At 43.3% G+C, this 23,345-nt stretch overlaps 1 protein-coding gene and 1 long non-coding RNA gene across 10 annotated transcripts in view; one reads left to right on the forward strand and one right to left on the reverse strand.

Moving 5' to 3' along the window:
- Positions 1–4,786, forward strand: part of LOC126085145 (uncharacterized) — a 39,481-nt gene extending 34,695 nt beyond the window's left edge. For 4 of the 7 annotated variants that reach the window (XR_007519184.1, XR_007519179.1, XR_007519180.1 and 1 more), the window contains 3 exons: positions 1,965–2,120; positions 3,421–3,479; positions 3,682–4,786. This is a non-coding gene — a long non-coding RNA (uncharacterized LOC126085145). The remainder of the gene's footprint in view (positions 1–1,964; positions 2,121–3,420; positions 3,480–3,681) is intronic. The other 3 variants (XR_007519185.1, XR_007519182.1, XR_007519181.1) reach the window with 2 other exon arrangements.
- MYO5B (myosin VB) overlaps positions 1–23,345 on the reverse strand; it is a 535,083-nt gene that overhangs the window by 142,977 nt on the left and 368,761 nt on the right. For all 3 annotated transcript variants that reach the window (XR_007519178.1, XM_049900180.1, XM_049900178.1), the window contains exons 32-38: positions 19,213–19,356; positions 15,415–15,566; positions 9,852–9,941; positions 7,529–7,679; positions 5,588–5,873; positions 4,785–4,959; positions 2,690–2,770 (exon numbers count right to left, since the gene is read on the reverse strand). Coding sequence is in view for 2 of the 3 variants with exons in the window: in XM_049900180.1 (XP_049756137.1) it covers positions 2,690–2,770; positions 4,785–4,959; positions 5,588–5,873; positions 7,529–7,679; positions 9,852–9,941; positions 15,415–15,566; positions 19,213–19,356 (1,079 nt within the window). In the remaining variant the exon portion in view is untranslated. The remainder of the gene's footprint in view (positions 1–2,689; positions 2,771–4,784; positions 4,960–5,587; positions 5,874–7,528; positions 7,680–9,851; positions 9,942–15,414; positions 15,567–19,212; positions 19,357–23,345) is intronic.

Below are 23,345 nucleotides of genomic sequence, written 5' to 3' on the forward strand. Positions count from 1 at the left end.
TATATGAAGAAGAATGGGGCATCAGGATTGGAGGAAGACTCATTAACAACCTGTGTTATGCAGATAACACAATCTTGTTTGCTGAAAGTGAAAAGGACTTGAAGCACTTACTAATGAAGATCAAAGACCACAGCCTTCAGTATGGATTGCACCTCAACATAAAACAAAAATTCTCACAACTGGACCAATGAGCAACATCATGATAAACGGAGAAAAGACTGAAGTTGTCAAGGATTTCATTTTATTTGGATCCACAATAACAGCCATGGAAGCAGCATTCAAGAAATCAAACGACGCATTACATTGGGTAAATCTGCTGCAAAGGACCTCTTTAAAGTGTTGAAAAACAAAGATGTCACCTTGAAGACTGACCCAAGCCATGGTATTTTCAATCGCATCATATGCATGTGAAAGCTGGACAACGAATAAGGAAGATTGAAGAAGAATTGACGCCTTTGAATTGTGGTGTTGGTGAAGAATATTGAATATATCATGGACTGCCAAAAGAACGAACAAATCTGTCTTGGAAGAAGTACAGCCAGAATGCTCCTTAGAAGCAAGGATGACGAGACTGCTTCTTACATACTTTGGACATGTTGTCAGGAGGGATCAGTCCCTGGAGAAGGATATCATGCTTGGCAAAGTACAGGGTCATAGAAAAAGAGAAAACCTTCAACAAGGTAGACTGACACAGTAGCTGCAACAATGAGCTGAGGCATAACAACGATTGTAAGGATGGTGTGGGACCAGGCAGTGTTTTGTTCTGTTGTCCATGGTGTTGCCATGAGTCGGAATCAACTCAATGGCACCTAACAACAACACATATGTTGTTTTATGACTACTGGTTAACAACCCCGTGACACATCAACGCTCTTCTTTCTTGACCTTGGGCTCCCTATTACCAGCTTTCCTGTTCCCTCCTGCCTTCTAGTGCTTGACCCTGGGCTGGTATGCCCATTTAATCTCATTTTATTTTATGGGCCTGTCTAATCTTTGGCTGAAGGGTGAACCTCAGGAGTGACTTCATTATGAGCTAAAAGGGTATCCAGGGGCCATACTCTTGGGGTTTCTCCAGTCTCTGTCAGGCCAGTAAGTCTGGTCCTTTCTCGTGAGTTAGAATCTTGTTCTACATTTTCTCCAGCTCTGTTTGGGACCCTCTATTGTGATCCCTGTCAGAGCAGTCAGTGGTGGTAGCCAGGAACCATCTAGCTGTACTAGACTCAGTCTGGTGGAGGCAGTGGTAGTTGTGGTCTATTAGTCCTTTGGACTAATCTTTCCTTTGTGTCTTTAGTTTTCTTAATTTTCACTTGCTCCCGAAGGGGTGAGACCAGTGGAGTATCTTACACTCTTACATGGCTGCTCACAGGCTTTTAAGACCCCAGATGCTACTCACCAAAGTAGAATATGGAACATTTTCTTTATTAACTATATTATGCCAATTGAGCTAGATGTTCCCTGAGACCATGATCCCCACAGCCCTCAGCCCAGCAATTCAGTCCCTCAGGGAGTTTGGATGTGTCTATGGAGCTTCCATGACCTTGCCTTGCACAAGCTCTGCTGGCTTCCTCAGTATTGCGTACTGTCTTACCCTTTACCAAAGTTACCACTTATCTATTGTCTAGTTAGTGGACAACCCTCATTTTGGTTCCCTTTTTCCTTACTCCTCCCCCAGTGATCACTTCCCCCTTCTCCTTTTTATGCCTGTCTTGTGTTGGCATCACTTCACTGGCTACAAAGGTTGTAAAAGTTTGAGAAAGGAGTATGCCTCCTCAAGGCATTCCCCACATATAATAATGGGATAGTCACTATTTTTCTAAATAATCTCCACGTGACTTATCACTCAGATGCTGACAGTTATAGAAAGACATAAAGGTTAGGTACTCAGCCAAGATTACCTGGAGTTCAGCTTGAACTCCTTCTTAAGACATTTAAATAACCATTTCTCTGACATCCTCTCTTTCAAGCATATTCCTAAAGGCGAATAGAATAAGTTGATCATCTCTCTGTTAACTGCATTTGGTGCTGCAGATCAGTAACATGCTAGCAGCAAATGAAGCGACACAGACTCTCCAAAATCTGAGAGGTGGAGATCAGAGAAGTTCAGTTCTCTGTGTGGACATGTAAGTTATTCACGGATGATGTTTCATATTTACTCCGATAGGAAGCCTAGGAATGTAGGTTCCACTAGCATACAGTGTAACCAATATTTAATGAATAAAAAGAAGCAAAGTTAAAATCCAAACTTTCAATTTCCCTTATTAGTCTGAGACAAGGTGTTAAAACTGTTTAATATTTTTAAATTTATTTTTCCTTTTTTTTTTTAAATTGTGTTTTAGGTGAAAGTTTATAGAGAAATTAGTTTCTCATTAAACAATTAATACACAAATTGTTTTGTGACATTGGTTGCCAACCCCATGATGTGTCAACAGTCTCCCCTTCTCCACCCTGGGTTCCCTGTTTCCATTTGTCCAGTTTTCCTGTCCCTTTCTGCCTTCTCTTCTTTGCTTTTGGGCAGGTGTGCCCATTTAGTCTCATATAGATGATTAATTACAAAGCACATTCCTCATGTGTGTTGTCGTTTACCCTATAGACTTGTCTAATCTTTGGCTAAAGGGTGAATCTTAGGAGTGACTTCAGTACTGCCTTAAAAGGGTGTCCCAGGGAAGTTGTTTAATATTTTAATACTCACCTGAATTGTTCGTATAAAGGCCACTGTTACCCGTTCTTCAAATTCATTCAGGGGAGTATAAAGGTTTAAAATTTTGACAATCTGTTGGAATAAAAACCAAAGTTTAGTTGAGAGCTAAATGAACATAAGATAACTTTCAAGGTTTAAAGAACATATGACGTTGGCACAGAGTATAGTCCTCTTTAGAGAGGACCCACAACTGAGATGGGGCTGGAATGACATTTACAGTTTTTCAACTCCGTTGCCATTGAGTCGATTCCAACTCATAGAGATCCGATAGGACGGAGTAGAACTGCCTCATGGGGTTTCCAAGGAGTGAACGGTGGATGAGAACTGCCGACCTTTTGATTAGCAGGCAAATGCTTAACCACTGTGTCACCAGGGCCCCTACATTTACATCAGGGGTCTACATTTAATAAACTGGAACCCATAAGCTTTGCCGGGTAGATCTGAGCCCTTTTACCGCATCCGTATCTCCTACATACTCATCCCCATTCCTCCCCCTCCATGCTTGGTGGCTTATAAAATAATGAGGATTTTAGAACATTGCTATCTGAAGTCCTTAGCCTCTTATTAACTAGTAATTTAAAGCTTTCTTCAAGAGAGAAATGGGGAATTTATCTTAGATAAGAAAGGTCTTTTTTAACAGCACTCCCTCCAAAAAAAAGAAAGTAATTTACTAACGAGTAGATGTTCTTATTTGATGGGGGTTCATCTTTGTCTGCCTACAGATTGCGTGGTGGAAGCAGCCGTGCAAATGATGCAAAGCAATGCCAGCTGCATCCTAGAGGTAAATTTATGAAAGCAAAATGTATTTAAAAGGGGAAAAAGTGTTTGAAAACTTTCAGTACGCTTACAAAAGGAAGCATTTTCTTAAAAGTTTAGTATTTCGTATTTTAGTTAGTGGAGGAGATACGTAAGGGTATGGCTACTTTGCTATATTAAGATGTATTTGTTTTGTTTTTCTGAGTTTGGATTTTGTTTTTCTTTAGGTGCTGGACCAGGAGAAGGTGCATCATTTAATTTGGAAAGCCTGACTTCCTTGTGCTGGTCTCCGTGGCCCATGTCCAAATGGGCACATTCATGATGGAGGGTCAGGTCTCCCTGTGTGTGGAAGGGGGGACTTATCTTTTTATGGACTAGGAATATCTCTGCAGCCAGGTCATATTAGAGCTTTTTGGGGGGAAAGGAAAGGAATATTTAAATTCCTCTAGGTTCAAAAACTGGACCATGAATAAAGAAGACTGAAAAAGAATTGATGCCTTTCAGTTATGGTGCTGGCGAAGAATATTGAATATACCACTGACTGCCAAAAGAACAAACGTGTCTTGGAAGAAGTACAGCCAGAATGCTCCTCAGACATGAAGATGGTGAGACTATTTCTCACGTACTTTGGACGTGTTATCAACAGGGACCAGTCTCTGGAGGACATCATGCTTGATAAAGCTGAGAGTCAGTGAAAAAGAGGAGGATTCTCAATGAGATGGACTGACACAATGCCACAACAATGGGAAGAAACACAGCAACCAATGGTTGTAGGAACAGGCAGTGTTTCATTGTGTTATCCGTAGGGTCGCTATGAGTCAGAACCAACTTGTTGGCAGTTAACAACAACAACAAAGGCTCTTAGTGACTTTCTTTGAAACAATGTCAGCTGAATATATGACCATAATGACATTACAGTGGTAAAGAAAGCAATTTTTTTTAATGCCAAATGCCTGATGCTGCCAATTTCTGAAAAAGACTTAAATTTCTAAGTGAAGAACATTCCAGAGTTCATTTTAAGTGTTTAAAAAAAGTTTTACCTAAGCTTGGTGTTTTGTGGGTTTACTACCTTATCTTTCTAAGTGACCAGGAAGGTTCAGAGAGTTACTGGAAAACTGTAACTGTGGCATCTTGTTTCACAAGAGGTCTTTGATTCATTTAGGAACATCCCATCAGCTGAAACTTTAGAATTGCATCATTAGGGGTATTTAAAGGCTGGAAGGGGATGTTGTAAAAACCATTGGCAAGAACAGATGTGAAATGGAAGCTGGGTACCAAATGGAAGCTTGCTTTGAGTCCCCTGGCTGGTAGAGGTACTGAATGACCGCACCTGCTGGGTGCTGAGCGAGGTGCACAGCGAGCAGATGGCCTCAGCATCCTCTGGGGTTTTCTTCTTTAATTGCAGGAGCTGGGCTGCTTGGATCAGAGGCTCCATCGTCTGAACGGCTCCACTCTGGTGAAGGTTTCTTCCCCGGAGCCATTCCTCTAGTTGACTTATATTGTACCTAAAACATAGGTAAAAAGTGAGCTGTGTTAAGCCAGATTCAGTAGGATAAGGACACCTGTTGGATTTACTTTGCAGCCTAGTTGTAACTAGTGTTATTGTTCTCCCCACCTTAACTACATCATTTGGGTAAAAGCTTGGCAAGTGCCTGGTACTCAGTTAACTGTTGAACGAAGAATGAATGAATGAATGGGTGCTTAGAGCAAGCAAAGATAAAATACCTGAAATGTTTGTTCAAATTAATGGGGGGGGGGGAGGCATTAAATATACTGAGTTAAAACAATTTATATTTAACATCCAGAAACACATTTGTATTTCAATGTGAGCCTTCGTGCCTCTCAACTCCTTGATTTTTTTTTTTTTTTTTTTTTTTTGACCTATCTACCCTGCATTTCCCATCTTTCAATCAGAGTGTGGGAACTTCTCTAAGTTTGAACTAATTGTTTACCAAGCCCCATCCCAAACACATTTTATGGAAAGGTGAGGGGCCCGAGTCTCATCCTGACTGTGATGAGGGCTATCGAGTTGATTTGGATTGCAGTCTAAGAGATGAAGGTTCTGTGGTCTGATTGTATCTCACGTGAGTGGTGGCTCCATTCATGCTGCTGGAGTGTGGCCTTCGCTCCTACCTGAGCTGCATGCCTGTGCTCCAAGAGCAGACGTCCTTCCGCAGGAGCAGGTTGTTGAGCGTCACAGCATTGATCATGTAGAAGAGCTGTTTGAACACCTGCTGGATGATCTCAGGGTCCAGGCCCTGGTCACACATGACTGTGTGAAAGGAATTCATCTGACGAATGATGGCTTCCAGGCAGTATGAGTTGTCCCCATCCGCCATGCTGGAGGAGCGCTTCCGGTAGCCTGTTGGCCTCACACCAGATAGGCCCTGAATGCTCTCATTTTCCAACATGGCAGAAACTGAAAGAAAAGCATGATTAGAAAAGATTGCACGTTCCCCCCAAAACAAGATCTGTTTTTGGACTGCTCAGATCATACAGTACTCAGGGCCTTAGCAATGGTACCATCCAGTGGTGTACAATGTTGAGATGCTCAAAGCTTACAACATTTGGCATAGAATTTCTAATCTGTTGCTGTCTATATGAAATAAACTAGCTGTGGGATCAAATTTTCAGTTAAATTTACTGATGATGGGACAAAGATAAAGGGCATGTACCAGCTCAATTCTGTACTGCCTTCTGTGCTGAGAGCCCAAAGTTTGAGAGTTGAGAGATCTGGGCGTAGTCCCAGCCCAGCCAGCGATTACGTAAATACTCCTGCTGAGTAGCACTTAACTGTGCACCAGTCGCTTTATGTTCAGTAGCTCCTTTCATCTCCCAGCAACCCTACAGAGGTACTATTGATTCTACCCTTTTTACACATGAGAAAATTGAGGAATAAAGAGGTTAAATTACTTGCCCCAGGCCAAGCTCTTAAGAAGTGGGATTTGAACCCAGGTCTGTCTAACTCCAGAAGTGGAGCTATTAAACCATTACATTATCCTGAGTCATGAAGTATCTCCAGCTTGATATGCCAGTTTTTTCTGTCTCTGGTGAGAATAAATTACCACCCAATAAGAAGATTCCCAGATAGGAAGAAAGATATGGAATGAACCTTATCCCAAGGACATATTTTTGGATTGGCCTGAAGGACTCTGTCCTCCTTGGAATGCATCCATAACCTGTTTGTGTTCTAAGAATCTGGGGAAAGAATCGCACATGGGTTCCAGGGGACGGTTCCCTCCCTGGTCTTCACAGAGCTCAGTGAGTGAAGCACACACATGCCATAGCTAATTTTTAATTTCTCTATTATCTTAAAACATAAGTGCTCTTAATTTTCAGTTTCCAATTTCATGTTAAGTGCACAAACACAACGCTTTGTACAAAGTGAGTGTCCAATGGGTATTCATTGAATGAGTACTTAATTCTCTGTGTTCTTTCTCATAAACATACTTAATGCTTTTTTTTATGAATAAAAGTATATAATGGGTAACAGAATTATATTTTTTCACTGTCTATACATTTATACCCTTTAAATTTATATTTATTACCATCTAAAAATTCATTCGCTCTGGAAAAAAATAACACAATATAGTACATGATATACTAAATTTTCTAGACTTTCACTACTCAAGCATCATGTATTTTTGTGGAATGGTGTTGAAAATTTCCTAGCTCTTCTTGAGTGCACAGCACATGCCTATTCATTGCCTTTATTTGGGAAGGTCCTCACAGGGTTGTCTGGAGGCCATTCCTAATATAGCCAGTTCCTTAAGGACAGACAAAGAAGCCCCGGTGGTGCAACGGGTAAGCACTTGCCTGCTAACTGAAAGGCTGGTGGTTCAAACGCACCCAAGGGCTCCACAGGAGAAAGATCTGGTGATACTCTGCCCCCATGAAGATTACAGCCTAGAACACCCTATGGGGCAGTTGTACTCTGCCACTGGGGTCTCTATGAATTGAAATTTACTCAATGGCACCTAACAATAACAAGGGTACGCAGTGCTTACCACAGCTTCCCTAGACCTCATTCCAGACCCCAGGATGAGTGACGGTGATCTCCTGTTGTCAGCTTACCTATCATAGGCTGCAACACGCCCGCAGCGATTTTAATGAGCTGCTGGTAGATCTGAATGGAAAGGTCACTCAGCACCTGACGGTATTCAGTGAGGTCAAAGTTCTTAAGACAGTGCTCATTCTGCTTTGCGGTGTTCTGCGTCATGAAGCCCTGCAGAGGGAGGGGCATGTGTTACAGTAGAGATTCTGTTGTCACTGGGCTCAGCAGGGCTCCCGCGGCTCAGGTCACCTTAGCAATCTCCTTATTCCTGGGACTCTATCCAAGTCCATTTATAAGAACATTTTATAAAACCCTCTCACTTCTGTGAGGCCTCAGTGATGGCCCTTGAACTTGGAAGGCAGTATAAAAACCCAACATGATAGAGAAATCAGAGCTGCATAATTAGAAAGGCTGAAATCATTTAGTACAAACCTCTGAGGTAAAAAAAGAAATGTATACATATGCATATACATATATGCCTATATATATATATATATATATATATATATATATATAAGTATAAACCAAAATCAAACCAAACCCAGTGCTGTCAAGTTGATTCTGACTTATAGCGACCCTATAGGACAGGGTAGAACTGCCCATAGAGTTTCCAAGGAGCGCCTGGCAGATTTGAACTGCTGACCCTTTGGTTAGCAGCCGTAGCACTTAATCACTATGTCACCAGGGTTTCTATGGAGCCCTGGTGGTGCAGCGGTTAAAAGTTTGGCAGCTAACCAAAAGGTTGGGAGCTCGAATCCACCAGCTGGTGTTTAGAAACAGTACGGGGCAGTCCTACTCTGTCCTATAGGGTCACTATGAGTTGGAATCAACTTGACAGTAACAGGTTCTTTTATATACATATATATATCAAAAACCCTGAACAGCAAAAAACAAACAAAAGAAAAACCCAAAACCCTGAGATGAAGTCATTTTTCTAAGGTAGCAAAACTCAGATTAGCAGTAAGTCCAGGAAAAGAGGGATCCAGGCTTTCTGATTCTTTGTCCAGTGCTCTACCCAAAATACCAGGTTACCCTAAAATGTTAGATTATATACAGCCCCTAAAGAAGTATGGCCCTGGGTCAGATTATAAGTCTTTATAATGAAAAGTTTCATATGGATTCTATCACTGGGTAAAGTGGGTATCAGAATTAATAGATGCACTGAAATGATTCTGCAGCCACAGCACTGTGTCCCCTTAGCTTTCTGTATTAACAAGATGAAATAAGATGTAAGTTAAAAGGATTGCTAATATCAAAAAGACACATGTGGCCAATGTTCCTCTATATTCAGGCCAAGGGAAAACAACAGCAGCCAAAAAGACCAGCGTTTTCAAAAGGATGACCATCCCCAGCAAAGCCTCTCATTCCATGCCAAGTTAGAAAGCAATTCTTAATAGAAACAAAAGCAGAAGAAGAGGGGTAACTATGACCTCTAAAATATACACGTGGCTTCTCCCTTACTAATTAGACTACACAGATCTGGTTATACTGTGGTTCAGATCTTGTCTCTGAGAATTTTAGCACATAAAACAGCAGCCTACTGTCATGGACAAAAGCCCTGCTGGCACAGTGCTCAGATGCTAACCGAAAGGTGAGCAGTTTGAACCCACCAGTAGCTCTGCAGGAGAAAGATGTGGCAGTCTGCTTCAGTACAGATTTATAGCCTTGGAAACCCTATGGGGCAGCTCTACTCTGCCCTATTGAGTAGCTGTGAATTGGAATCGACTTGATGGCAATGCGTTTGGCTTGGTTTTTTGGGATGTAATGGAGTTCTTGGCCCTGCCCTAGCCTTATAACGTTCCATTTAGAACATATACAACATTGGGTAAAGTGATGAATCTCAATGCAATAACATTAAGCGTAGTCCTATGCTTAAGTAAAGTCTGTATACTATTAGGGTAACGTAAGAGAGGGCATCTGGCTTGAAATGAAGGCCATTTCTTCCAATAACACAGTAGAAACGATTTCTTTAACATCCAACCCACCCCTTTTATAAGATATACAATAAAAGCAGGAGATCAAGCGAAGTTCTGTTTCTAAGGAGAGATAGGCAGTCACATTCCAGAGATGTAAGACTGATTGGTATGGCTCATCCTTTTACTATCTCAGGAGACAAGTCCGTCAAAAGCGTGTTCTGGCACAAAAGATGGAGTAAAGATAAACCCTAAAGTTGTTGCACTATCTTAGTTAACACTATGTCTTGACCTTGGGTGGACAGTGAGAGGAGATAAAGGATGGGGAAAAAGGAGACTTGAGGAGACCCATGGCAACCTGGGAGTAGGCAATGTCTGGGACAAATTGGGATCCTCACCCGAGAAACCAGAGTAAAACTTTACCACTCACCTCATCCCCACTGTACTGCTTCAAACAATGAAGGAGGCGGCAGGTATTGGATAACCAGAACGATGTCATCTCAAAGTCATCATTGTGCTTCTGCAAAGATAAAAAGAAATCCCCAGCTATGAGTAAATGGTTCCCATCTGGCTAAATGCTAACTTGGTACCTCTCTTCCTCTGCTTATTTTCTTACCCAGCATGCTCTACTCAGACCTGATGATAGACAGGGCACTTGCCAGGCACAGAGTGAGGCCCATTGCCAAGAGGTCAATAACTGTTCCTCCACTACTAGAGATGGTACACAGGTGGCCCTGATCAGTGGTACACACATGCACACATACAAAGGACCAGCTCCCTTTGACAGCTTAAGAACACAAAGATGAGTGACACAGTCCAGACTCTACACCAGCAGCCTTGGGCTTTCGTCTAGCCACCTGGGCTAACTGGTTCTGGCTTTTCTCAACCATCAGTTAAGTTATCCAATACCAGGGATGTTAGGGCGTGTACCAGTGAAATACTTGGATATCCCATTTATCTACAGGTCAAATGCCCTAACGGCTTCAACTTTCTGCAAAATTTCTACAAACTAAATGGAAAAGGGTGCAAAACAACCCAAAGAGCTATGACATGTTTATGTACTAAAACCAATGACCTCATGGAGCTTATATCCTGTCAGGTAAGCATTAGATCTTTATTTATATTTTAGGGAGCCATATGAGCTACCATGAAAATAAAACAAGGAAGTGGAATAGAGAGTGACAAGTAGGGGTGGGGCATGCTAATTTACCTAGGTGGTAATGTTCCTAAGGAAGTGACATTTGAGGTCAGTCCTAGATGGTGACAAGGTGACAGTCATGTAGCCATCTGGTAGGGGAAAGAACAGGCAATCCAGGGAGAGAGAACAGCAAGCTTAGCACATTGTAGGGGGTGGAAGAAAGCCAGTGTACTGAAGCATGGTGAACCGGGGGAGAGAGGCAGTGTGCTGACAGGGCCAGATAGTGTAGCACCCTGCGAGTCCTGGAAAGGAATTTGAAGTTTACTGTAAATTGCAACGTGAAACCACTGTAGGTTGTTTTGTTTTGAAATTGAGATATAATTTATATACTGTAAAACAGAGTCTTTGAAAGTATACAATTCACTCCACTGGTCTCATCCCATTGGGAGCAAGGAAAACTAAAGATACATAGGAAAGATTAGTCCCAAGGACTAATGGACCACAACTACTACAGCCTCCACCAGACTGAGTCCACTAAAACTAGATGGTGACTGGCTACTAGCACTGACCTCTCTGACAGGGATCACAACAGAGAGTCCCAAATAGAGCTGGAGAAAAATGTAGAACAAAATTCTAACTCACACAAAAAAGACCAGACTTACTGGCCTGAGACTGGAGAAACCCAACAGTATGGCCCTGGACACCCTTTTAGCTCAATAATGAAGTCACTCCTAAGGTTCACCCTTCAGCCAAAGATTAGACAGGCCCATAAAACAAAATGAGACTAAATGGACATACCAGCCCAGGGGCAAGGACTAGAAGGCAGGAGGGGACAAGAAAGGGAACCCAAGGTCAAGAAAGGAGGGTGTTGACATGTTGTGGGGCTGTTAACCTATGTTATAAAACAATTATGTGAACTGTTTAATGAGAAACTAGTTCTGTAAACCTTCATCTAAAGTGGAATTTTAAAAGGTATACAATTCAGTGGCTTTAAGTATATTCACAAAGTTGTACAACCATCATCACTACTATCTAATTCCACAACATTTTTATAGCCCAAAAAGAAAACCTGTGTACATTATCAGTCACTCCCCATCCACCTCTCCTGGCAATCACTAGTCTACCTTCCATTTCTATGGATTTGCCCTTTTCATATAAATTGGAATCATACAATATGTGACTTTCTGCATTTGTCTTCTTTCACTTAGCATAATGTTTTCAAGCTTCATCTGTGTTGCAGCATGTATCAATTCTTCATTCCTTTTTATGGCTGAATAACACCCCTTATGTGGACAGACCACATTTTGTTTATCCATTCATCAGTTGACAGATACTTGGGTTGTTTCCATTTTGGGGCTGTTAGTGAATAATGCTGCAATGAGCATTTGTGTACACACTTCTGTGTGAACATATGTTTTTGTGTCTCGTACATATTGTACATATGGCTAGGAGTGGAATTGCTGAGTGTCTTAGTTATCTAGCGCTGCTAACAGAAATGCCATACGTGGATGACTTTAATAAATTTATTCTCTCTCACTCTAGTAGGCTAGAAGTCCGAATTCAGAGTGCCAGCTCCAAGAGAAAGCTTTCCCTCTCTGTTGGCTCTGGATGAAGGTCCTTGTCCTCAATCTTCCCTTGGTCTAGAAGCCTCTCCACGCTGGAACCTCAGGTCCAAAGGACATGCTCTGCTCCTGTTGCTGTTTTCTCGGTGGTATGAGGTTCCCCTGTCTCTCTACTCGCTTCTTGCTTTTACATCTCAAAAGAGACTGGCTGAAGACACTATCTAATCTTGTAGATCTCATCAATATAATTGCCACTAATCCATCTCATTAACGTCATAGTGATAGGATTTACAACACATAGGGAAATCACATCAGATGACAAAATGGTAGACAATCATACAGTACTGGGAATCATGACCTAGCCAAGTTGGCAGGTATTTTTGGGGGGCACAATTCAATCCATGACACTTTGTCATATGGTTACTGTGTTTAACTTTTTGAGAAACTGCCAAATTGTTTTCTGGTGTGGCTGCAACATTTTATATTCCCATCTGCAATGTATGAGAGTTCCATTTTCTCCAGATGCTTGCCAATGCTTGTTATTACTACTTTTTAAATTATTATAGCCATGCCAGTGTATGTGAAATAGTATCGTATTGTGGTTTTGATTTGCACTATGAGTCGGAATCGACTCAATGGCACTGGGTTTTAATGGTTAATAATGTTGAGCATCTTTTCATGAGCTTATTGGTCATTTGTATATCTTCTCTGGAAAAATGTCTATTCAGGTCCTTTGCTCATTTTTAAATTGGGCTATTTGTCTTTTTATTGTTTAGTTACAAGTACTCTTTATATATTCTGTATATAAGTTCCTTATCAGACATATGACTTGCAAATATTGTCTTCCATTCTGTGGGTTGCCTTTTCACTTCCTTGGTGTCTTTCGAAGCACAAAAGTTTTTAATTTTGAGGAAGTCTAATTTATCTACTTTTTTCCTTGGGTGCTTGCACTTTTGATGTCATATCTAAGAAACTACTGTCTAATCCAAGTTTGGAAACCCTGGTGGTGTAGTGGTTAAGTGCTACATCTGCTAGCCAAAGGGTCGGCAGTTCAAATCCGCCAGGCGCTCCTTGGGAACTCTATGGGGCAGTTCTACTCTGTCCTATAGGGTCGCTATGAGTCGGAATCGACTCGACGGCACTGGGTAATCCAAGTTCGCAAAGATTTACTCCTGTGTTTTCTTCTAAGAGTTTTATAGCTTTAGCTCTTACATTTGGGTCTTTCATCCATCTTGAGTTAATTTTTGTATATGGCGTGAGATAGGGATCTAATTTCACTTTTTTGCATGTGGATATCTAGTTGTCCTGGTACCATTTGTTGAACAGACTATTCTTTCCCCGTTGAACGGTCCTGGCACCCTTGTCAAAAATCAACTGACCATAGATGTAAGGGTTTATTTCTGAATTCTCAACTCTATTCCATTGATCTATATGTCTATCCTTATGCCAATACCACACTGTCTTGATTACTGTAGCTTTACAGTTAAGTTCTGAAATTGAGAAGTGTGAGCCCTCCAACTTTGCTCTTTTTCAAGACTGTTTTGGGTAATCTAGATCTCTAGAATTTCCATATGAATTTTAGAATCAGCTTATCAATTTCTGCAAAAAAGCCAGTTGGGATTTTGATAGGGATTGTGTTGAGTTTCTAAATAGGGGAATTGTGTGACCTCATTTAGGCATTCAAAGACCACTCTGCTGGGCAGAGGACAAGCACAATAAGAGGATGCTGCAAGAGAGAATAATGGGGACTTGCACTGGGATGGAAGCAGTGGTGATAGTGAGAAAAAGTATGATTTGAGATATATTTTGGACTTAAAATCACAAGTTTTGCTAATGGACTAGATATTGAGGTGAGGGAAAAAGTAATAAAGGATAATTCCTAAGGTTTTGGACTGAACGACTGGGAGAAGAGTGGTGTGCTATCAGATTAGATGGTAAAGAGTGGGAGATGTTAGGGGTGAGGGAAGAAAAAGAGTTTTAGACATGCTGAGTTTGAGTTGTCTGTTAGATCTTTAGGTAGAAATGTGAAGAAGGTAGCTGGAATTTATAAAAGAGGTCAAGGTTGTAGCCACAAATTTGAGAGTCATCAGTATGTAGACGGAGTCTCTGGGTGGTGCAAATGGTTAACGCACTAGGCTGCTAACCAAAAGGTTGCAGGTTCAGGTCCACCCAGGGGCATCTCGAAAGAAAGGCCACAGCCATTGAGAACCCTACAGAGCACAGTTCTACTCTGACACACATGGAGTTGCCATGAGTTGGATTTGACTTGATGGCAATTGGTTTTGTTTAGCACGTGGATAATGTATGTTCACAGCTGTCAATAGAGTTGATATAAAATTGGCAAGAAGCTAGAGGTTAAAGGCTGGCTCTGGCGTTCTCTTAGAAGGAGAAAGTGGGGGCAGGGCACAGTGACTCAGAGGACCTCAGAATTGGTCTGAGGATGCTTTGCACCCTGGAAATGGCAGTGTATGTGAGAAGAACAGCTCTAAGAGCAATAACACCTGCAGCTTGAGTCTGTTAGGAGGCATAAATCTCTCTCACTGATGATTAGTCTCCCTAAAAATCTCATCTCCCACTGCTGGCCCTTGCCCCTATGCGGCTAGGCTTCAGCTCCCTGCAGGTTAGCTTGTTGTTGGAGTGGCCCAGCTGCCACTACATTCACGAAGAGCCTTGTGCCTTTAAGTGGCATGCCTGTTCTGGCTCAACTCCACAAGCAGCTCTGTTTTGGTGTGGCTGCCCCACCTTGGAACTTGATGATTGTCAGCACCTGTCCCTGTGCCAGTGCTCTGGCCAGGTGTCGGCCCCTTGGAAATGTCTGGAGAGGGCCTGGGTGCAGGCTCTGCCCATGATCTTCACTCCAGTGCAGGTCCCCCACCCTTGGCTGAGGCAAGATGTCTCCCTATCATCTTTATCAGTGGCAGGTCAGGGTACTTGGCCTGGCTTCTGTTCAGCATCTGTGCCCTTGAGCACACCGGGACAGGACCAAGCCAGACTGGACTCCTGCCTGTCCTGCATTCCCTCCCTCTTCAAGGCCCCTGTGAGTACCACGGGCTTACTGGAGACTTAGCTGGAGGCCTAGACTGGATTTCTGGGCTTCCTACCATTTCTGAGCCTGACCGTCTTTCTCTGGGGGACTGCCTTGGGCATCCCAGTGACCTGGGTGAGTGCTTTTGTGTACGAAACATTTGCCTTTGGAGAACTTACTACTGCAAACCCAGACACAGAAAGCCAATGGGAAGGTGCTGGCTTCCCTCGGTCCACCACACACTACTCCCTTCTGCAGAGACACTCACCTTTAGGACTTTCTTAATGCCGTTGATAGTGGCGGTCAGCAAGGAGTTTACCTTGAGGTCATCATTGACGTAGTCTGCGTGCCGGATGCACATGTAGAGGATGTAGGCAGGAAGACAGGGCACTGTGCCTGACAGCATCTGGGGCTTCAGGTCTGCCAGCAGCGACAACACCAAGGAGGAGGAGTTAGGTTTACAGGGGACACTCGGAGCTCTAAGAATTCTGGTCAGAAATATAAATACTTCCAATATTTTCCTATAGCACTTCTTAGAATAGGCTGGGGGGCTGGTGGGGAGCAAGAGGAGTGGGGCGTAGATGCCTTGGGGGACACAAACTCCTTCCGACCCTGATGACTAGTAGGTGCAGAAAGTATTGTTAAAAAATTAGGCAAATAAAAGCATGTTCCTAAAGACTGTCTAGAGCTAGAATTTCTGGAGCCTAGATTTATGTATTTTTAAATTTACTGTGTACATTGTCATAATACTCTTTAAGATAGCTGAACCAATGTACATTCCCACCAGAAGTTGATGAGAAGCCTCCATTTCTCCCAGCCTTACCAACACTGAATATTAGTTTAACGTATAAGTGTGATAATCAAAAGGTGAAATTGAGCTAATATGTTCATTGATCAGATTTCTTCTGTGAATTGCCTGTTTAAAATATTTTGCCCATTTCTCCAATAGACTGTATTTTTATTTGTAGTTTTTTTTTTAATGTATTCAGGACGCTATCTTTATATGTTATATACATTATTAATATTCACTCTCAGTCTGTTGAACATTGTTATGGTTTCCTTTATCATATGAAAGTTGTAGTTAAATATATTAATTTTTTCCTATTTAAAAAAAAAAAGTCCCCAATTGTTCAGATTATAACATTAAGATGAGCTCTTAATGCCTCATCCTTACAAGATGGAGGAAAAGAGCCCACAAGTAGCTCCTGGCCTGAGTTTATACACAGACGTGGTGGTTCACAGCCAAGAAGGGGCCTGGGCCAGAGGCAGGCTGCAGACAAGTCTGGCTCCCTCACTGGGATGAAAACTCCTGATTCCTCCATATATCTGTGTCCCATCATCGGCACAATGGGTTTTTCAGCAGCAGGAACGCAAGGGCAGGTCCCAGGAGAATTTGGCATATGCTTACAAAGACAGAGCGAGTCCCAGAGGGTTGGGAAGGCTGGAGCGACCTCTGGCCCATTTGGAAATCAGTTCGGGGACTTTACCTGGCAGCATTTGTTCTCAGATACCCTCACAGCCACACAGTGGCCACAGTCATGCCTTCCACTCCCCAGTGCTACCACCTGGCATTCTCTTACTGATCTCTCTGTGGCCAGTGCTAACTTGAGTATACTTAGGGATGACGTCTACCCCACCTCCTACTTCCCCCAACTGGTCTCTTCTGCATCTCCACCTCGGCCCCAGCAAGGTTTGTTCTGGTGTGACTGGAAGAGGCTGTGACTCTCCCCATCAATTGCAGTCTCATACTTAGCCCTGTGACCCTTTCCTACGGAAGCCCCTGAGGACTAGGGAGAAGTTGTTAGACAACTTTCCATTCCAGAGTTAGTAGGTGAGGCAACCAACAAGAGCGATGGTGGTGGTTGGAGCCCAGAGGAGGAGGATGAGAGGCCAGGAGCAAAGGGGAGAGGAAATGTTGAGAGGGGAGCAGAGGAATGGAACAGCCTGGGCATGGGCCCCAGGCAATCTCACTGCTGTCCAGTTTTGTACTGTCATCTCTTCCCACTCCTAGACCAGGCCTCAAGTGCCACCTCCAAGGCTGGGAATGGCAATGAGGGGAAGCCACCTTCCTTCCACCTGCAGGCGGGCCAGTGGAAGGGGACAAGGCACATCCTCAAATCTTCTGCCAGGGCTGCCCGGGTGGGGGCTGGGAATGTGCTGCCAGCACCTCCAGTTGGTACTTGGGTTGCTTTGTCCCCTTAAATCCATCATTCCAGTTAATGCTTGTTACAGGTCAGAATACAGGTACAGGGTTAACATTTGGGCATTTTATAGGCTCAGTACAGGGCTGTGGATTAGCCCTTGGCTCTAATTAGAATGTCAATACTATTTGCCCAGCAAAATGCATTTTAAGGACCAGACTTCCAACCTTGCTTCCAGCCTGACCCATGTGCAGATTGCAAACAACTTGTCCTGCTTTGGAATGTTCTACTGTGACTTGAGTCCCCTTTTCCCAGCTAAATGCTAGCCTCTTGCAGGGCAGGGACCTTGGATTTGCTTTTTCTCTTTCCTCCACAGCAACTACCTGAGTACCTGAAAGGGGTTCAATAACATCTTGACTTCTCTGGGAGGGGTCTTTGGAGGGGAGATGACTGGATGCTATGTGTAGGCAGGTTAGCAGACTATGACCTTTCCTGGAACCACCCTAAACAGGGACAGTGGGGAGGAGACACTGTAAAAGTACCAGCCAGCCACCTGTCTGGGACAAGCAAGCTTCATTATTTTCTCTTTTCCTCTGATGTTGTGAACTTTATGTTTCATTCACCACAGATTAAAGGTTCATTCCTAGCAGCGTTTAAGCAAAATGCATCCTGTTTAAGGAAGTCTGATGCCAGAGCTTATACATGTAATTACTAGACAATTGCAGGGGAAATTAACCTTCATAGAAAGAGCAGATTATTTAGTAAAAAGTAGGCTATTAAGCACCCAAACCTAGCAGCCAAAGCATAATTCGTCTAGGCAGAAGCCACGTTCCCTCCTTCCTGGGTGTCTGTGCACATGGCGCACGGTGCTCCACAAAGTGGGACCCCGACATACTTTTTTTAAAAAGTAAATTCCTCTAAAATAATGTTTACCTCTTATTTGAACTCCAGCACCCCTGCAAAAGCTACCACTTCTTCAAATTCCTCACGTTGGAGGAGGGTTTTGCAGTTTTAACAAGGCTTTTTCACACTGGTTGTATTTCATGTGAAGGGTAGCCAGGGACATTTTACAAATGGGAGAGCAAGGACCACAGAGAACGGAGCTATGGCTCAGGGTCAGAGGATCCGAGTGCCAGAGTCTTCCTTGCTCACCCAGGACTCTCTCCTTTAGTCTCATCTTCCTGGCTCTGCGGTGGGCTGCCTGACTAGGGTGGGCGCAGAACAGGAAGGTGGGCATGTTGGAGCCAGATGGCATGAGACCAGAGGGGAGGGAGCTGGTACAACTGGCAAACTAGGTGGGTGGGAAAGCAGCTCCCTGAAGCCAACCCCCAGAGGGCAGCCCACACACATGGAAATTGCCAAGGCACAAATCTGAGCAACCTGCAAACGTGACTGACACACCCTTGCTGAGCAGCCAGAAAGAGAGCCTCAGGGGGAGGGGCTCCCCTCTGACTTAACAGTGGCTGGGCTGCAGGGTCTTCAGTCCTCAGGCACCAACCTGAGGAAGGGGAGTTCTGGGAAGCAGTGCTCACAGCTGCCTGGTAACCCTGGGGCCACATGAGGACCCAGGCAGGCCAGTCTGGCCCCTGCCCAGGCCTGATGAGGTGATGTCTGCAGTTGATCCAGATGGCAAAAGACTGAGTTTTATTTGGAAAAGCAGTGGGTCATTTATCAAGAGCAGCTGCTTGAGACGATGAATGTGAGACAGAGGCTGGGGTAGGGGCTCTGAGGTAGGCGGGAATGGAGTGATGGGGAGGGGTCTGTGTGTGGAGGGTAGGGGGTGGAGGACAGAGGTGGGGTGGCAGTGGGGCAGTGTCAGAGGTGAAGGATGGGGGGTGGGTTATGCTGGGGACCTAAATGCGAGTGGGGTGAGAGAGTGAGGGTGGAGGACAGGGTGGGGGTTGGGCTGCAACAGTGGGTCCCACCTGTCACCAGGTTCCGAATGAGAAGGGCCTCATCTTCCTTGTGGTACTCCAGCATGCCCTGGAAGTCCTTCTCCTTCCGCTGGACCGTGACCTGCCTGGTGAGCTCATCGCGCCTGCTCTCACTCTGGGCCAGTGCCTGGGCAGCTGAGCAGAAAAGAGACAACAGCGCGTGTGAAGGGGGACCAGATTGCTTTTTCTGCAGGCAATTAGGAAGTAACTGAGACCAATCAGCACTGGGGGAGATCAGCCTGTCCCTGTGAGTGGAGGTGGGGACTAGGAAGCTATGGTAGTCACCTGGGAGCCCAGGGGTGAGGCTGGTCAGGGTGTGGGGTGGGAGAGAGGGTAGACACAGAGAAGCATCTGAGGAGAGGGAGCAATAGGTCTCCAAGACTGAGTAATGGGGAGGGGGGGATCTAGGTCAACTGGCATAACATAGTTCATAAAGAAAATGTTCTAAAGCCTACTTTGGTGATGTAGTATCTGGGGTCTTAAAAGCCTGGGAGTGGCTATCTAAGATACATCTACTGGTCTTATCCTACCTGGAGGAAAGGAGAATGAATAAAACCAAAGACATAAGGAAAATATTAGTGCAAAGGACTAACAGACCACATGAAACACAGCCTCCACCAGCCTGAGCCCAAAAGAACTAGATAGTGCTCGGTTACCACAACCAACCGCTCTGACTGGGATCACAATAGAGGGTCCCAGAGTGGAAGAAAAATATAGAACAAAATTCAAAATTCATGAAAAAGACCAGACTTACTGGTCTGACAGAGACTGAAGGAACCCTCAAGACTATGGCCCCCAGACACCCTGCTAACTCAGAACTGAAGCCACTCCCGAAGTTCACCCTTAAGCCAAAGAGTAGACAGGCCTATTAAACAGCAATAACACTTGTGAGGAACATGCTCCTTAGATCAATCAAGTGTAAGAGACCAAATGGGCAATACTTGCCCACAAGCAAAGCTGAGAAGGCAGGAAGGGACAGGAAAACTGCACAAATGGACAGGGGGAATCCAGGGTGGAAAGGGGGGAGTACTCACACATTGCAGGGATTGCAACCAGTGTCACAAAACAACTTGTGCATAAATTTTTGAATGAGAAACTAATTTGCATTGTAAACTTTCACCTAAAGCACACTTAAAAAGGAAAAAAGACTGAGAAATGCGGCAAAACTTGAAGCACAGGCAACTAGGAGAAAGAGAACTCAAGTAACAGAAAATGAAATCCAAAGATGGAGGGGCTTGAGCGCAAGGTGCAGAGGGAGACATCCTGCCAGAAAGTGCACGTGTGCCAGGTAGGGGCCTAGGAACTGAGGTTGAACAGGACAGATGTTCTTGTTCTCCTAGAGCTTGGGGTCAAGAGCAACAGGTGGACACAGCAAGAGATGAAACAAACAGAACACGTGATTGGTGCTGTGACCAACAGGCTGGTGGTGTTAGGACAGGGTAAGACAGGATGGAGCCCTGGGGATGTGGTCTCGAGCAGGGCTGGAAGGATGAGGAAGGGCATGGAGGTGACAAGAGGGTTCCAAGCAGAGAGAGGCAGCATGTGCGATGCTGGGGCAGGGAGCGATGTGATGAGATTTGCAGCAGGCAGATGGTAGAGAAACAGTATTCTGGGTGTTTCTGGAAAAGCAATTTAAATGTCTGCCTGGCCTCTCGGTGCTCAACTCCTCACTGGAAGTGTAATCACAGAACTGACTGCTCTCCTCGTGGCTCCCCATCACCAAGGAGTGATCCCGTGATTTGAGTCTTTGTGTTATATAGCAAGCACAGAGGAGGCGGGGCCGAGATGGCAGACTAGGTGGACGCTACCGCGGGTCCCTCTTGCAACAAAGACTCGGAAAAACAAGTGAATCGATCACATACATAACAATCTACAAACCCTGAACAACAAACACAGATTTAGAGACAGAGAATGAACAAATATGGGGAGGCAGCGATTGTTTTCAGAGCCTGGAGCCAGCGTACCAGTCAGCGGATTTTCTGGAAAAACTAGTTTCCCAGTGATGGCTCGGAGACAGCAGTCCATATCAAACCACATAAAGAAACAGACCATGACAGCTTCTCCAACCCCCCAAACAAAAGAATCAAAATCTTTCCCAAATGAAGACACAATCCTGGAATTATCAGATACAGAATATAAAAAACTAATTTACAGAATGCTTCAAGACATCACAAACGAAATAAGGCAAACTGCAGAAAAAGCCAAGGAACACACTGATAAAATTGTTGAAGAACTCAAAAAGATTATTCAAGAACATAGTGGAAAAATTAATAAGTTGCAAGAATCCATAGAGAGACAGCATGTAGAAATCCAAAAGATTAACAATAAAATCACAGAATTAGACAACGCACTAGGAAGTCAGAGGAGCAGACTCGAGCAATTAGAATGCAGACTGGGACTTCTGGAGGACCAGGGAATCAACACCAACATAGCTGAAAAAAAATCAGATAAAAGAATTTAAAAAAATGAAGAAACCCTGAGAATCATGTGGGACTCTATCAAGAAGGATAACTTGAGGGTGACTGGAGTCCCAGAACAGAGTGGGGGGACAGAAAACACAGAGAAAATAGTTGAAGATCTGCTGACAGAAAACTTCCCTGACATCATGAAAGACGAAAGGATATCTATCCAAGATGCTCATCGAACCCCATTTAAGATTGATCCAAAAAGAAAAACACCAAGACATATTATCATCAAACTCGCCAAAACCAAAGATAAACAGAAAATTTTAAAAGCAGCCAGGGAGAAAAGAAAGGTTTCCTTCAAGGGAGAATCAATAAGTTCAGACTACTCAGCAGAAACCATGCAGTCAAGAAGGCAACGGGACGACATACACAGAGCACTGAAGGAGAAAAACTGCCAACCAAGGATCATATATCCAGCAAAACTCTCTCTGAAATATGAAGGAGAAATTAAGATATTTACAGATAAACCCAAGTTTAGAGAATTTGCAAAAACCAAACCAAAGCTACAAGAACTACTAAAGGATATTGTTTGGTCAGAAAACCAATAATATCAGATACCAGCACAATACAAGGTCACAAAACAGAATGTCCTGATATCAACTCAAATAGGGAAATCACAAAAACAAACATATTAAGATTAATTAAAAAAAAAAAAAATAATACACATAACAGGGAATCATGGAAGTCAATAGGTAAAAGATCACAATAATCAAAAAGAGGGACTAAATACAGGAGGCACTGAACTGCCAGATGGAGAGTGATACAAGGCGATATAAAACGATACAAGTTAGGTTTTTACTTAGAATAATAGGGGTAAATAATAAGGTAACCACAAAAAGGTATAACAACTCCATAACCCAAGATAAAAACCAAGAAAAACGTAACGATTCAACTAACATAAAGTCAAACACTATGAAAATGAGGATCTCACAATTTACTAAGAAAAACATCTCACCACAAAAAAGTATGTGGAAAAATGAAATTGCCAACAACATACATGAAAAGGCATCAAAATGACAACGCTAAAAACTTATTTATGTATAATTACGCTGAATGTAAATGGACTAAATGCACCAATAAAGAGACAGAGAGTCACGGACTGGATAAAGAAACACGATCCATCTACATGCTGCCTACAAGAGACACACCTTAGACTTAGAGACACAAACAAACTAAAACTCAAAGGATGGAAAAAAATATATCAAGCAAACAATAAGCAGAAAAGAAGAGTAGCAATATTAATTTCTGACAAAATAGACTTTAGACTTAAATCCGCCACAAAGGATAAAGAAGGACACTATATAATGATAAAAGGGACAATTGATCAGGAAGACATAACCATATTAAATATTTATGCACCCAATGACAGGGCTGCAAGATACATAAATCAAATTTTAACAGATTTGAAAGTGAGCTAGACACCTCCACAATTATAGTAGGAGACTTCAACACACCACTTTCAGAGAAGGACAGGACATCCAGTAAGAAGCTCAATAGAGACACGGAAGACCTACTTACAACAATCAACCAACTTGACCTCATTGACTTATACAGAATTCTCCACCCAACTGCTGCAAAGTATACTTTTTTTTCTAGTGCACATGGAACATTCTCTAGAATAGACCACATATTAGGTCATAAAACAAACCTTTGCAGAGT

This window comes from Elephas maximus, chromosome 11, assembly GCF_024166365.1.
Source record: "Elephas maximus indicus isolate mEleMax1 chromosome 11, mEleMax1 primary haplotype, whole genome shotgun sequence".
Taxonomy (NCBI): Eukaryota; Metazoa; Chordata; class Mammalia; order Proboscidea; family Elephantidae; genus Elephas; species Elephas maximus.